This window comes from Chaetura pelagica, unplaced genomic scaffold (assembly GCF_000747805.2).
Source record: "Chaetura pelagica isolate M959 unplaced genomic scaffold, ChaPel_1.0 scaffold438, whole genome shotgun sequence".
Lineage (NCBI taxonomy): Eukaryota > Metazoa > Chordata > Aves > Apodiformes > Apodidae > Chaetura > Chaetura pelagica.
The window spans coordinates 723,944-740,436 of NW_009954113.1; the positions used below are offsets into that span (position 1 = coordinate 723,944).

The 16,493-nt window shown below is 42.8% G+C and overlaps 1 protein-coding gene across 1 annotated transcript in view; it reads right to left on the minus strand.

The window, feature by feature from the left end:
• The window catches only part of TNRC6A (trinucleotide repeat containing 6A), an 86,672-nt gene that overhangs the window by 3,976 nt on the left and 66,203 nt on the right, over positions 1 to 16,493 (minus strand). Inside the window, 16 exon segments of the mRNA XM_010002596.1 lie at positions 710 to 931; positions 1,158 to 1,265; positions 1,757 to 1,897; positions 2,262 to 2,420; positions 3,855 to 3,986; positions 6,525 to 6,557; positions 7,098 to 7,308; positions 7,565 to 7,642; positions 7,752 to 7,880; positions 8,093 to 8,230; positions 8,898 to 9,040; positions 10,432 to 10,483; positions 10,908 to 10,988; positions 11,188 to 11,363; positions 11,543 to 11,707; positions 12,528 to 15,116. Coding sequence (XP_010000898.1) covers positions 710 to 931; positions 1,158 to 1,265; positions 1,757 to 1,897; positions 2,262 to 2,420; positions 3,855 to 3,986; positions 6,525 to 6,557; positions 7,098 to 7,308; positions 7,565 to 7,642; positions 7,752 to 7,880; positions 8,093 to 8,230; positions 8,898 to 9,040; positions 10,432 to 10,483; positions 10,908 to 10,988; positions 11,188 to 11,363; positions 11,543 to 11,707; positions 12,528 to 15,116 — 4,557 coding nt within the window.

Consider the following 16,493-nt stretch of genomic DNA (forward strand, 5'->3'; position numbering starts at 1 on the left):
CCCATCTTGACCCTGAATGATGGAGAACAAAGGAGTCAGTGCTCTGCCACAGTGAGCAGCAGGTACCAGCAGCAGGTACCAGCAGCAGGTACCAGCAGCAGCATGAGGAGCTGGCAGGAACGTTCACAACCGAGAAAAAAAACTCAAACAGCACTAATCTTTTCCAAGCTTAAAACCATTAGAAGGCTAGTTTGGGATGGCAGCCTATTTAAAATACATATCTACTAATTGTATTTACTATCTGAAGCCTTTTTATTATGTAAATACTGTCAATGTAGCTACATTGCTGTTAGAGAATCATAACAAGCAAAAATACAAAGGTATTTGTCTTGACTCTTGCTGCAAGCTCAGAATCACTCTGTCTGGGGAGTCCCTGCTGGGATCCAATTCATGAGCCCCTCTGAACAATGCTTAGCAGGCAACTGCACTCAGCTGCACAGGTGCCAAACTCGGCAAGTACTTGCAGAGATGGTTCACACTAAGGATGGAAAGACCCCCAGTGCCACCCCTGCCACTGCTGCACACACCCCCAGCCCCCCAGATCTATTCAGTACAAACGCTGCAGCCCAGGATGTACAGACCAGCTCTTGCTCTTGGCAAGACAAGCAGTACAGATGTTAACAGCGACAGATTCCCCAGCCAAATGCACAGGAAGCTCCCCAACTTGATACCACACAGAAAAGCTCTGTACACAAAAAGACATCCTCACCAGGGGTATATCTGGCATCAGAACTTCCCCATCCTCCACCCAAACGAAGGGAATTATCCCAAGTGGACAACGGTGGCTTCTGGCCTGTTAGCCCTGGAGGTGGGCGGGACGGAGCAGTGATGCTTTTAGGTGGCAAAGGGACCTTCCACAGCTCATGAGCCAGAGAGGTGTTAGTGACTGATCCAGGAGACCATGTTGATTTGGAATCACTGTTTCTGGCTACTAAAAGACAAAAAGACAACCACAATCACTAGGCTGCTGGAACTGCTAAATACAGTAACTGCAGCAGCTACAAATAAAAGCTTCTAAATTACAGTAAAATCAAAATAGCTGATTAGTGAACTTCCCATTCAGACAAGACCTCAGGACTACTTTTTATTAACATATAGTATCCCTCTGAACCCAGTGAAGGGGAAGAAACTCTCAGAGCAACACAAGAAGACCTCACCTGAAGTGCTTTGTGCTGTACTGCTGAGGGAAACATTGTAGTTGGAGGCACGAATGGATGACCAGGCACTAGTTGAAGGCAGCGTGGTGTTCAAAGATGAGGATGACCCTGTCAAGACACAAATCAGTCACACCACAGTGCATCACAAATGCAATAAAATTAAAAGGCACAACTTGTAGTCCAGACTGGACACATCTGCACAGGCAGAGAAGGGATCTCCTGCCCTCTTCTCAGCTCTCACCCAAGGCAGGGGGTGGCAGACCACTCCACAGCAGGGAGCTGCTCTGCCAGCAGGGCTGGTCACACTGCTGCAGTGGCTGGGCTGGCAGGCTCTGCTGCCTGCTTTCCAACTCCCTGTCTCCCCGTGCAGTTACATCAGAATGCAGCCCAGTGCTCCTCACTCTGCCCACATTCTTGGAATAGCTGTTGCACTGCATCAAGCAGCAGGGCTTGAGCCAAGGATGAGCTTTTCAGCACCAAAATCCACAACACCAAAGATAAACAAGGAGATGAGCAAACATCTCCAAGTAAACAGACTCTCTGTGTGGCTGTGGAAAGCTCAGCACACGAGTAAGAGGGAAGGCAGCATCTGAACATACCAGTGTTCCTGTCCCTGAGGTGGTCAACTTCCCGCACAGTGTTAACTGACAGATTGTTGATGACACTGCCAGGAGTGACGTAAGGGTCAGTTTCAGGGTCGATGTTTGGATAACCTTTCCATGGCTCACCAGGACGAAACTCTAGGAACAGACGTTCAGAAAAGAAGGCCATTTATATTTTTTTCATTATTATCTTTAACAGGAAGCAGCAGGGTAAACAACACATCTCTGAATGAACAAAAAATCATAACCTTTTAAGAATTTAGTTGACATAATAAGGTGAAACAAAGACTAAAGTCACTTAATTTCTAGTTTTTCTGGCCGTGTCTCACTGGGGTGAAGTCTCAAAGCAGGGAGACACCCTTCTCTTGGTACTATAAAACTAATGCTCCCAACTTCCATCTACTAAAAACACCCCTAATGCTTTGGTAAGCAGTTCCTCCCACCCCCTGAAGGTGCAGTGCCCCAGGAACAGGGCAGCATCCCCAGCCCCCCCAGGGGGTACCTGGTGGCCAATTAACACTGCTGGAGCCATTAGGCGATTTGGCACGGGGCCAGCCATCCCCAATGGAGCCAGGGGGGCTGGCTGGTGAGTTACTGCTGTTCATAAAGTCATATGGAACAAACGGAGAATCTTCCAGCCTAAAACCACTTGAAATAGCACCTAATTTAAAGGGGAAAAAAAAAAAAAAGACATCAAACATTGCATGCAGCCAATTTTCACATACTTATCTATATTAAAACACTCCCATGTAAAGCACTCATGGAATACACAGCAGGTCAAGTTGTATGGGAAGTCATACAGGATTACATACACTAAAATGAAATGTCTCTGAGTAACTTAGCAGAAAACAGTATGAATAAAGTCCCAAGAAACCACCACATTATAATAGTATACTTATTAAATGTAAGTAAAATATTAATTCAAGAAGGTAAGAGCACTCTGTGGGGCTCCAGCTGGAAAAGAGGGGTAGGAATATACTCTGTGATAGGAGGGCTCTTGGAAGAAACATCTACAAAATCTGAAGGATCTTCAGCTACTGCAAATTTCTGTAAATTCTATTCATATTTCTGGGAGAGGGGGGAAAAAAAAAATTGCTGGAGGCAGAGTAAGGAACAAAAGGACTGTATTTGATTCTGCACACATCCTGTAAGAAGTTTAAAAATTATTACACAGCCAAGCCAAAGATATTCTACAGTTCTGAGGGAATATGTGACCTTTACTGGTGATTCACCACAACAGAGTTCAAATAATGTAATTCCCAATACTACCCAGAAAACATAACCTACAGCTAAAGTGACAACGGGAAGCAGCCCAGAAGTGCAGTGGCAGGATAGCTCCACTAGATGTGCATGGTAGCAGGTTATTTCATAGTAGTAAAACAGCTGACAAATCTAAAAATACCCTAACAATCTGAAGACTGAACAGTAACAGGAGACTGGAGACATTTCACAGCCATCTTTAGACACAGAACCTTTGTGCTACAGACTCTGGATGGGATTTCAAGCAACTGAAACAGTGGAAATGTCATATGAATCCTAATGACTGGAGTGAAATATGAAGCAACCCAGTCTGCCTCCTCTAAAATGAAGTACAGCAATGGTATTAGTCTATCCTTTCTAAGCTCTCCCCATTTTTAGCAAGCAAATGTACACATTGATAACCATAACCTGTAACTGAACATGTCAGACATGACCAGAATGCCACCTTAAGCACAGCAAGGTAGAAGGAAAGAAAGTTAGAAAACAAAGCTTTTTGTTTAAAAAAAACCATAAAAATGAAGTCTTCCAATCCAGATTGAGGTAAAGCTAGTAGTAAAAGTCACACTTAGAGAAAAGTCTGGTTAAAAAAGGACTTTTTCACAATGTTTCTACTGAATCACAGTATCACTCCTGCAAGTAAAACCATCCAGGCAAGCTCCGGGCTGCTGTACAAGACACGCAGCAACTTTGGCAGAGACAACACAAACCCTGACAGCTACAAACAACACAGCAGCTACAACTACAGGCCTAAAAATAGCAAACCTGCATTTTATAGAGAGAACGTGAGAACCTGATGGGTAATGTCAAATGCTACTTAAGGACACGCCTGACATACCATGTTTGCTGGAGTTTTGATCTAAGGATGTGTTCACAGAAATGCTGTCTACTGTAGTCCATTTCCTCAGTCGGGATTGTGGCTCTTTAATACTGCTCATATCCATGTTTACATTCAAGTTTGAGTTCATTCCTAAAAACACAGAGAGCGTATGAAATACAGGCTAAATACTTTTCTTCTGGTAATTACTATTATTGCCTTAAAAACATTTAAGAGCATACTACTATGGTCATTTCATGCTTCCAAGTCTCTGTTTTTGAGAAACATTCTAGCATCTTGTACAGGGGATCTGCTACAGACAGAAGCTAAGCAATGCACAGCACTCTCAAGTTCTCAGCTCATGTCTTCATGCAAAGATGTCAGTGGAAGAAGCCACTGAGGAAGTTAAAGAAACTAAAATGTGAACATCTAAGAAAAAAGTGGCATTTCTAACATCAGCCTAGCCCCAGCACCACCACCCATCCCACCTGCACCAAGCACTCTGTTTGGAAGAGCTGCTCACTTCTAGAAGACACTTTTCCCAGGAGGGTGTGTCCACACACCTCCCTGTTCAGAAGCAGTTATGCACTGGTACTCAGTTACCACCTCATTCCCACCCTTAATTGGACTGCTCTCAGCACACCTTCAGCAGCTGAACACACCAGCACAGCCCAGAAGAACTTGGTGTGGGACTGCACAACGAACACCACTCACCACCCCATTTTTCCTGCTCACACTGAATATTAAAACTGCAGCAAGATAAACCAAACAGAACTTGTCTTCCCTGTTGTAATCTGATGTCAAAACTGCCTGAGATCCAACACCATGCTAGCTCAAATCAGCCCAAACCCTGTGAGACCCTGTTCTGGGCTTGGACAACAGGATCCTTGGCTCCCAACCACACCTGATTACATTTGCAGTCCTTTGGACCTATATACTTCTGAAAACAATCCATTATAGCATCTTAACTTAGGGCCAGAGCCACACAGGGAACTTTTCAAATCTCTACTAGAAACATCTCCACTCAGCACTGGAAACCACTGCTTAATTTTGTTCCTAAGTCAACATTCAGTGCAACATAGAGGCTGGTTTGCTTCTTGGTTTTTTAATTTGTTTTTTGTAAGGGCATGAATAGATGTTGATGCCAGAAAAGCAGCCCCTTGAAAAGCTTCAGAGAAAGTCCCTTGTAACAGGACAACCCAGTTTTAAGAAATACAACTATCAATAGCTGAAACAGAAAAAAGGGAAAGTCAAACCAATCCAGTTTCTGACACCTTTCCCTCCTGCATTTGGTTGTTGTCAGAGCAACAACCTGTGCACATCAATAACCCTTTGACTAACTCAGAAGAAGCTTCCAGAAGACAGACCTCCAAAGGAAGGGTCAGAAAGACCCCAAGCTGGCACTTAGGCAGCTGACATGGTTAATGCCAGCCCCGTGACAGGCACTGATCCCCATCCATATCTCTGTACTTGAAACATCAGTCCCTGGACAGAACCTACAATTTAAACTGTCTTCCCAGAAGTAATTTTTCATTTCCAGTTTTGGAAGATTTCATATTGTTCAGCTATAGTCACTATTTGGCAGAAAAAGTTATTTTTAATATTAGAACTACTTCATTCTATAGGTGAATTGGGATGTGACTGCAGCACATTCCCCACCTGCCCCAACCTCTGGTTTTGATGAACCAGGGTCTAGTCCATCTTGACAAATCCAGCTCCCCAGGATATAACGGGGCCTCCCAGCTGCTGCTGCCAGGTCTCCTAACACTGATTAGAACATGGAGAAAATAACATACCTGCAGGATTTTCCAGAAGACAACTTGGCAAGTTCAACTCCTCCTCACATGAACTATCCCACTGAACTTTGTGCACTTGGAAGATACTACCAGTACTCCTCTTGACTCAGTTTTTCACTAAAGGGTGAAGAAATTTCAGCAACCTACTATTTCTAGCCTTAAACCTTTTACTGGTGGACTAAGTGTGGCTCCACTTGCTTCTATCACTACACTGTGCTACTCCAAAGGGATCCCAAAAAATTCTTACACATACTGTAGCAGATTCCTGAGGGATCTCAAAGCAGTCTTAGGTATACTGCAGGTTCCTGGAATGTGGCAAGGACTGAGGTGAGAAAGCAGCTATTTAACAACAGTATACAACAAGTCAAGAAATGAAGCAGAAAGGAACCTAACATGGGCAGGGTGCAGTTACTCAGCACAAAGTTTGGCAAGAAAGTTAAATATCCCTTTAATTAGGCCTAAGATAGTGTCTCTAATAGCTAAACACATTTCATTTTTAGGCCTTGCCCTTTGCACAAAAACAGTAGTTAGATCTTGATGCCAATCATCAGCAGCAACTATTAAGCAGCAGCCTGGACTTGGGAGTGGCCAAAAGCAGAACTCCAGGACGCCACATGCAGTGCAACAGCAAAGCCTGCACCTGGCTCCAGAACACCCCACCTACAAGCACAAGTTCAGCAGCAGTGTCTGCTCAACAGATCTTTGTACAAAGGGCAATGAGAATGCAAAGCAAATCAGCCCAACAGAAATGACTCGATTACAATAATGTAAAAGAAAAGCAAACTGAAGAGGAGGAAAAAAATAGGGATAAGGAACAAGAGGTAAATGGTATACAGTTGTAGTAGTATATGGTAGCATTAAAAAGGGACCTAAAGTAAGGAGAAAATATACAAGCCTGGAATTTCTGAAGTAGAAATTGGACAGAAGCCTGGAAATGTTGGGAAAAAGAAACAGGAGATGTTTGTATTTATAAACATTCAGACATTTTGCCTGAAATGACAACCATTCTTTAAAAATGCAAAGCTAAAAGCTTTCTTTCCTGGACAATATCACTAAAAGGGAAATTAAATATTCTGTTCTACCTATTGCAGTTCTAGATTCATTTAAAAAGTTTTTAGAATCCAAAGAAATGAGACCACATCAATGGATTCTTTGTATGGATTCTACTTCTAAAAGTCCTTTAGCTCCAGGAATGTAACTACAATGGGACCCAGAGGATAAAAAGAAAACAAAAAGAGATAAGAGTGTAAAGCAATTTGCACTGAAATACAGTCATTCCTGGGAATGAGGGTATTTGTGAAAACAGTTCTTTGGTGAAGAAAGGTAACTGGACAAGAGTTACTACTACCACTAAAATCCCAAGTGCTAACAAGATTGCAATCACTATTGTTTCAGAGGCAGGCAACATGAAAAGGAAGGTTGTGTGTCATAAGCATTAACTGTATAAAACTAATAGTGAGACACCCACCTATAGGGAAGCTGCTGAATGCATTTATTGGTGATGGCCCTTTTTGAAGCTCAGGAGTAGTATGGGGTATGACATTCTCAAGGAAAGATTTCATGGTGGGTTGATGGAGTGACTGCTGTTGAGAGGGTGGAGTTTGCTGCTTCATTAACAGGTTTGGATCAAGCTGACGGGACTGTTGCATCATCTGTTGCTGCATACTGAGAGATCGACCCTTGAAAAAACAAAGGAGTTACAATTTAAGTAGGCAAAAGCCTTTCCACCTTTAAAGAAAGGCAATGAAACACCTTTGGTTCCATGCATTTTAGCACAGCAAAACCCCAGCATGAACTAAGTCACTCCTTTAAAGCTTGTCAAAATCTCATTCACTCTTGCACACTCTAATATAATTTATAGCAAGAAATGCAGCGCAGGATGAAGAACAGTTTTTAAGGATAGTTGAAGAGTTAGTAATAAATGTATGTCTTTACCTGCTGCTCCTGCTGCTGACGACCACCAGAAGGCATGCTTCTTTGATTCTGGGCTTTTTGCTGCTGAGCCAACAACCGCTAGGAGACAGTGTTTTGTGGTGGTTTTTTTAAGAACAGTTCATGGCTGACATTAAGTCTCTACTTAGACTTCAAACAGAACTCAGAGCGACTAGCTTTGTTAGCTTACCTGTAACTGGGAGATCTGAGAAAGCTGGTTTAACTGGGACAGTTGATTCAACATGGCTACCTGTTGTGGACCAAAAAGTGGGCTCAGGCCACCGTTGTTTGGTGCATACTTCAGTAATGATACTGGAACCTGCAAAACAGACCAATATGAACAATGCTATGAGGTAGGTACAATATTGGAGCCTCTGGTTAACAGTTGCCTAGTTTCTGAAACACTAATCAAGCTAATTATGCTTTGCAGTATTTACAGAGTAAATATCAGCAACACCAATAAACAGAAAACGACCTTCTGAAGCAGCATCTTGGTAGTTTATGCATAGAAAGTTTTATGTGCTCTGTTACCTGAGGGGATAGTAATGGAGGAGGCACTTGAGCACGTGGATTAGGCTGAGATGAATTAAGAGGTTGTGCTGGAGGCTGCTGCATGCTCCTGGGCTGTGCTGCTATATTACCAACACCAAACATACTGGGATTGCCATTCTGGGGAGAGGACAGACAGTTAGTGACAACAACCTCTGCTGCTGCTCCTCCCACCCCTGTACATTCGAATTAGCAGTTAAACACGTCAATCACACAGGGAGCCACGATCTTATATCAAAAGGTATTAAATGCTGACAAGTAACATGCCAAGGATATGCACACAGCCTTACCTGTCTAACAGAATTCAAGTTTTGCATACCCAGCCCTGCTAGGGAGCCAAGGGCTTGGTTAGGTAGTGCATTATTTGAAGGGGGAAGCTTCATGTTTTGATTGGACATAAACTGCATGTTTTGGGACTCGTCTGCTACAATGCCATCCTGATGGGACAGACACACCGAGGCACAACAACCAGCCAGCAAGCAAGCAGAAAGGAGAAACCATTGCCAGGAGCAGAAGGGAAGAGTCACAGGACAGTCCAGCACCAGCAGGAAATAGGCAGAAAACAAAAGAGATCAGGTTAGTCATTTGCACAGCAAATGGGCTACAGAAAGAGCTTAGTATTACTTATCAGTAAGTTAAAAAGCACAAAATAGATCTTACGGATTAACTAGAAAGCCCTACTTGCCCTCTCCACTAAGTGCAGAAAGCTAAGGAGAACACAGATGCCTACTTAGAACGCAGTCAGAGAAGTTTAGAAGTGCCCACCAAGATGAGACCACTGACCTACCTTATCAAAGTAAGGACTGCGATCCATGGAAGACTCTTTGGAAATCTGAGGACGAGAACCAGGGCCTTTCCCAACCACACGAGTGTAGTCTCCAGCACTGAGGCTGTGCTTGTCCATCTCCATCCGCTTATCCGGCAGCAACCCTGGGAAGAGGGCAGAGGTGAATAGGGCCCAGTGGGAGCTCCAGAGCCACCCCAGCAGCTGATCCCTCAGAGGCTGAACCAGCTGCTCTCCAGCCAAGCACCAGGAACTGAAACCCCCACGGAGCTCCCAACTGCCTGGGCTCACTGGGAAGGGATGGGACACACTGCAACTTGATGGCTACAGAGAACTGCAAACGTGGACTCGGCAAAGCCTCGTCAGAATTTACGAGGCTTCCCAAAACCAGCAACTTTCTCTTAAAGACAAGAAAGTGTAATTTTTTAAACTTGAGTTTCCAGCTGTGATGCCATTCGGAGCAGCCGTAAGCGTTGTCTTGGCTTTGAAATAGTATTTTTATCAGATCTCTACATCCCCTGCCTTTGGGTAATATGTTCTTAACTGGCTTTGATTCAGTTAAGAAAGAAACTATTTAGCCAAAAACCAAACCCAAGCCAACCCACACTAATTCAAAGTTATTTGTGTTTATTAAAAACAAGTTTTAAGTTATATTCTATCATTAATTCCACTAGTCAAGCTAGAAGTTAAAAATAAGGAGTTGTAAAGGAGTCCATTAAATACTTCACTGCACACAGAGCAACTGAACTACATCCCCAGCAAATGTTTTAAATTCAAATTTTTAAAAACCAAAGTAATTTAAATGAGGCTTGTCATTGCCATTAGTATCTGAAATTCAAATTATTTCTTTACACAATAGACTATAAGCCCAAAAGTGAAAATACCCAATTTTAAACTTGAACAAAAAGAGTGCAAATACAATAAAAACTACAACATAATGATCACTTTAAATTAAATATTCTATTGTTATATTGTTATTAATGTGCTGAAGCCTTACACTATTTATTTGCCAGAGAAATACTAATGCTCAATGGATTAAAATAAAAAAAAACTGCTCACAAGTAATTTTACACTCAGGTTTAAATGTTTTTAAAAATTTTTTTCAAGTAGTAATTTAGTTCTTAGAACCAAAAATGTGTTTCCAAGAATGAACCACAATGAGCAAGTGTGGTATCTGGAACATTTCTGTTCATATTAGCAAAGGCATCCAGATGCAATCTAGACACTGACATTACAAGGAACAAACTCACCACACCCTGCAAACATTCCTTCATGTCAGCTTAATATTCATAAGCTTGGTCTGATCGATGGGAAGTCACCACAGCAGCCAGGTGACTCAGGTGTGTGCTGTTACTCACATGCACAATTTTTTTCTCTACAAGGGTATTCCCTGTCTTTAGGGAAACATCTATTTACCTACATATGCCTATAACTATATTATATATAGTTTTTTAAAAAAAGAATTTACAGAGGTGTATAAACTAGGAGAGAGACTGGAAAGGAAAGCAAAAGGCCCGCTAGGTTCTCCTGTTCTCACCTCCAGACATGTCCATCTTATTGCTCTGTATGGTTTCTTCTGGTGATTCTCTCTGAAGTAATAAAATGAATCACAATTATTTAATAATATTTTTAACAGTTAAAACAAAGATTCATATATACTAATATAATTCAAACCTGCAAGAAAAAATAAATCAAGACAAATCAGATGGTATTTTACATCATTCTCTCCCTTCAGTTGTTACCCAACTGAAAACAGGTAACTTCACCAAGCAGGCATGGAACTCTAAGGCATCAGACTATGGGATGAATACCTGGCTAGTGTTTACAGAAACAATTTGCATCAATAAATAGGTCATTTTGTGATGAGAATGCAAAGAAGCAGGATGGGTGACAGGGGGGAGAGAAACAGAAGGAAAAAGAAAAACGACCACCAGGCAGGTTAGCATTTTAATCTTTGTGCATTCCAGCTGCACTGTCAGAAGGCAGCAAAGCCAGGCAGGGGCAAGTACTTACTGAAAAACTGAGATTTGTGAATTGCTTAATGAATGGATTGATCCATGTTTCATCTTGCTTATTTCCACCTTTCATTATTCCCTTAAAAAGAGAAAGAAATTCCTGTGATACTCAGGTGATGGTTGCCACCTACTGCTTTAATTACATCATAAAACATTATGAATAAGGATTAGAGCTTAATGGCACCCCATGCTCCACTCAGCACAGCAACCTGCTCTGCCTTAGCCTTCAGAAATGACAACAGTGCAAAAGCCTTAACTCAGCCTCCTTGTTCCATTACCTTTGTGGGCATTTTTTTCACATATGGTGGCCAATTGAGGGATGGGTTAGCTTCTTGTGAAGAACTGCTGTTCCACATTCCAATCTCAACATCCTCCTCTTCCTCCCAGCTGGTCTGACGACTGCCTGTCAATGGCATGTCATCTCCACACCAACTATCTTGCATAGATTTAGGCCCTGGTTGTGAAAAAAAACCCAGCAGGTTAATGTTTCAGCAGCAAGTGGCCACCCTTAGCACACAAGTCAGCTCGACATGTAGTTAAAGGTTAAAAAATCCTCAAAAATGTCAAACTTCTAGAGAGGTATTTCAACTTCTTTGAGTACCATTATTCAAAGGAGACACTGAAAGCACTCACCAGGTTTAGTTGCAGCCTGTTGACCAAGAGAAGCGTTTCCCCAGCCAGAGGTGCCTGCTGCATCACTGATGGGCTCTCCCCAGCTAGTACCAGTATCCATGGGTTTACCCCACGCTGAAGTTCCATTATCTACAGTAGTGGCTGGAGTAGAAGGCTCTCCCCAACCTTTTTAAAGCAGTATGAGTTACTGGTGTGGTTTTTAAACAGGATTTTAAAAGCTATTTAAAGATACTCAAGTGTTTTGCCTTTTCTAGATCCATAACATACAATATAAACCATTCTGGTACACATTCACATTTATGTGAAGGTCATTACTACAACTGCAAGCTGCTCCATGGAGAAAAAAACCCAAAACACAAAAATACAAATTTCATATGTTGAGGATTATACTTTGATAATAGAAATTTCTAAGACATTAAGTTCCTAAGTGCTGCTCATTGTATTTAAGCTACTCCTCTTTGCAGCTGAGAGACCAAACACAGAACATTCATGAACACTACACAAACTTATCTACAAGTACCATTATTCACTGCTCCCAAAACTACAAGATCAGAAAGTCTGATCTTGAGTCCATATAAACCCATCACCCATCATTCTGTTCTGCACCTGTTCAACTCTTTTTTGGAAGCCTCTTTGGCAACAGTTAAGTTTTGACTGTTTCAGAAACAAATGAAGAAAGATACTTTAATTCCTCAGACACTATTTTAAATATTTTCTGTGTTCCCAGACTCCAAAATTCCAGCAGTTCTCTAGTCTTTATTACTCAAGCTATTTAAAGCTAGAACAGATCTTCCAATCTGTGTAAAAACATCAAACATCTATGAGCACTGCTGTTACTGTTGGTTTATTTAACAACTAGAAGCAGCACTTCATTGGCACCTTCCCCTCCCCTCTTGGAAACTAAAATACTGTTATATGAATCAAGAACAAAAGAACTGTTCTACAATTAACAGAAAAAATGAATTTGCATAAAACCAAGTCTTACCAGAACCCGAACTGCTCTCCTTGCTAGACATGGCACTTGAAGACAGTAGCTGCTGATGTACCTGTGCTTGCTGGTCTGAACTGCTGCTACTGTTTGGGACATTTTTATTCCACATATTCACATTTTTGTAGTTGTATTTGCTTGGATCACCCCAAGCAGAAGTTCCATCATCAATCTCCATTTTGCGGCGTATTGACTCAGGGGATGGCTCCTCCCACCCAGTGGGTTCTTCCTCCTTGGCTGGTGCTGGCATTGGCCCACCCAGCCAGCCCGACCCTGGGGGTTTGTTTGTGGCAGAGGGTGCTCCCCAAGAGCCAACATCTTGCTTGTTCCATTCTGGAGAGTTGATTGGCTTTGATGACTCCCCCCAGCCTTGAGGCTGATTGGATTTAGGAGGGTCTCCCCAGCCTTGGTTCTGATTGGACTTTGCAGGCTCATCCCATCCCGAAGAGTTATTTGGGTTGGTATTATTACCTCCCCAAGTAACAGAATTTGATTTACCTGGCTCATTCCAACCAGATACTGATCTGTCACTGTCGCTACCTCCTGAACTGGATTTCTTAGCCTCACCCCAATGGTTATTTCTTGAATTTTCGCCCCAGCTTTCACTGGCAGGAACTGCCCAACCCTGGCTGGCCTTTTGTCCATCTACCCATCCCTGTTTGATCTTCTGTGCATCATTCCAAGATGACTTTTCTTCTTTGCCACTTCCCCATGATTGATTGCTCTTGACCATTACTGTAGCAGCAGAATCTTCTTCCCACCCCCCTTGGCTGTTTGACCCTTTGGAGTCTCCCCACCTTGTAGCAGACTTTGGATCTCCCCACCCTGATACAGATGAGGTATCATTATTATTAGGGCTAGGTCTATCCACACACCCCCCTGAGCTGGAAGTCTGTGTCACAGAGCCTCCCCAGGCCTCTGTCCCATTGTCAGTTTTTCTTTCACCCCTCGGTGATGTTTCGGTATCCCAGGCAGTGTTCTGTTTGATTGGAGTCTGTCCCCAACCCGAGTTGGAAAGGACGCGTGGATCTAAGTCAGTTCTGTTCACTATGCTTTGGAGTAATGCATGCTGGTCAACTTTCCTCCTCTCTCGACTCTGTCCTTCCGTGGTTGCTCGGTCGTCATGGCATCCAGTGCCCTCTGAACTCCCTTCACTGTCCCCCATACCTGGTTTGGCCCAGGTGCTGCTCTGCTCTGTCATCTGAGAAGCAGCAGAACTCTGGCTGTTAAGGTCATCCTCCTCAGTAGACTTCCATCCCTTTGTAAACTTCCTGCTGTTTCCATTCACACTTTCATTGGAATGCTGATTACTAGGCAGTTTACTCCATTCCCCGTTTGAAATGCTAGTGCCAGTGTTTTGTGCTGGGTTGCCCCATCCTCTCCGGCTCCCGCCAGCACTTGCACCATTTCCACTTCCCCATGGCATGTTCTGGGAGTTGACTGTCCCTGCCTCCCACACCCCTCCTCCTTTATTCCCGTTGATTTGAAAATTAGTGCTGCCAGACCCACTAATGCCTGGCTGCATTAGAGTTGCATTCACAGTGTCACCATTAGCTTGGCTGTTTGGGCCTGAACATTTGTCTCCAGAGTAATTAGAACCATAGGCACCCCATGTAGTACCATAAGAGCCACCATTTTTCGCCTCACCATTGCTAAGATGAGAAATGGAAGTGCCATTTGTAACTGGAGAGGCCTGAATCTGAGAATGATTCATTGTGCTCACACGCCAGGCCCCATGCCCTGTATTATTAGGCAGTTCGTTGATCTGCACTGAACCAGCAGAGTTTGGTAAACTAGAGGTCATAAAGTTAGTAGTGTTATTTGGTCCATTCATTTCAGTGTTAAGGTTTTGAGGTTGCCCACTGAATGAAACCTTCCTTGTACCATTTACTTCAGAATCACAATTTTCCTGAAGGCTTCCCCAGGAACCATGGGCTGAACCACCCACTTTTGAGTTAATACTCTGACTATTCGACATCTGACCTATGGTACTGCACGGAATATTTGTGCCAGGATTACCACTCCCTACAGACCCTTTCAGGGCATGTCCATTGTTCTCCAATACAGGCCAGGCACCATGGTTGCCATTTGAATTCAAAGTGCTTGGATTTAACCCTCCATTTGATGAAGAGTTTATGGTGCCCCAAGCATTCATTCTATTGTTGCTACTTTCAGATTTGCTGTCAGGAGCATCCACAGAAACTTGACATGTGCTTATTATGGTTCCATGGGATAAACCCCATGGCCCATTAATACTTCCATTGCCCACATTATTGCTGTTGCTACCAACCACAAACTTATTCTGAGAACCATGTCCAATGCCATTTCGAATGCCATCATTGTCACCACCTGTGCTCCCTGAAGCCATTATAACGAGGTTTCTCTCTGACCCAGAGCTAGAGGCAGAGTCAGTGTCCATACATTCTGATGTCAGCTCTGGGTCACTGCCAGTGATTGATGGCCATGCTTCTTTGTCAGAGCCGTCTACAATAACTTTATCCCAGTTTGTGCTGGAGTCACTATTTGAAGAGACTGGTCCCCAGTGAGAATTTTCATAATGGGATCCTAGACCACTGTGGTTCAGATCTAAAGGGAAGAAGGAAAGTCCAAGGGCATTATTATAAATTTAGTATTATTACTTCATTAAGCAGAAGAGGGGGAAACATGTACAAAGATACTAAGCCAAGAAAGATTTTGCTCATTTTAGCACCACAGTCACTGAAGATGACAGAGAAGGCTTCCAAGCACAGCTGCTCAGAAGACTGCCACACGCAGAGCCTGGAACACCCCCCAGCACACAGAGCTGCACTCTCACCAAGAGCACAAAGCAGAACTCCCAAGGGTGCAGTTTGTTTTTCCAGAGAATTAAAAAAGTACTCTGTACCACCACACACAAAGTATTTTGTAAAAACATTAAAAACTCAAATTCAAAACATTCTAAAAGGCAGAAATCTAAACAAGATATTAAACTGAGTTAGTGGTACCAATGGCTCTGTGACAACAGCCAGAGAAACACCCACTCCTGTGAAAAGACACCCTTTAAGATTTCTGAAGTACAACTTTCTTTTACACAACAACAATCAGACACAAACTCCATGATATCAACTTAAAGTTCTGCTGCAGAAGTACAGGTTAGGTGCAGTAGCTGAACTGATACTTCTAATTTTTATTATATAAGAACTAATTTCTTTTGCAATAAATAAGTTGATCATGCCTGGGAATCCAGAGGACATATATTATAATTAATTTATAAACTTTCCATGGTTAAACCCATGTATCAGGGAGTATCTGCTACAAAGTAAGTGCTATCAGTTTTCATCTCTATGCCAAAAGCCTTACTGCAGGCCTCTCCCCCAGCTGCTAAACCAAAACATAGTCAGACAGGTGCCTAGAAGATGAAACTATAGAAGCACGTGAAAAATAGCAATGAAGCTGGCAACAGAACAGCTACAAAACCTCTGTGGAGTTTTTTTACTTAGTATTTGCCTGAATTAAAAGAATAACCATACTAGTGTACACTCAGATTTATAGCTCCTGCCTGTTCTTAACAGATTTTTAAATCACATCTTATATCTGAGGAGCAAAAGGTGCAGCAGCTTTGCCTGAACACCTTCCTGAAGCTGTGCCTGCTCACAATAACGGAGCTAAGAACAACAAAATGGTACAATTATCAATCCTTACTTTAGGGACTCATGACTTTCAGAGCTCTAATTCATAAGCCTCTTGTGTTTCCAGGCAATAACATGTTAATTGTGAAGTCTGAAAGGAATCTGCCAGTGCCACCAGCTTCTCCCTTCTGCTGCAAGGAGTGCCAAGTGCACCAGAGCACCAAAGCTTGGTGCCCACCAACCCCAACCTACACCTCAGAGGCAAGTAACAAGCTGCAACAACTCTAATGTTAGTAAAAATTGCCACCTACTTAGAGGTGACAACATATACAAGATAAGAGTTTGGCAACAGCTC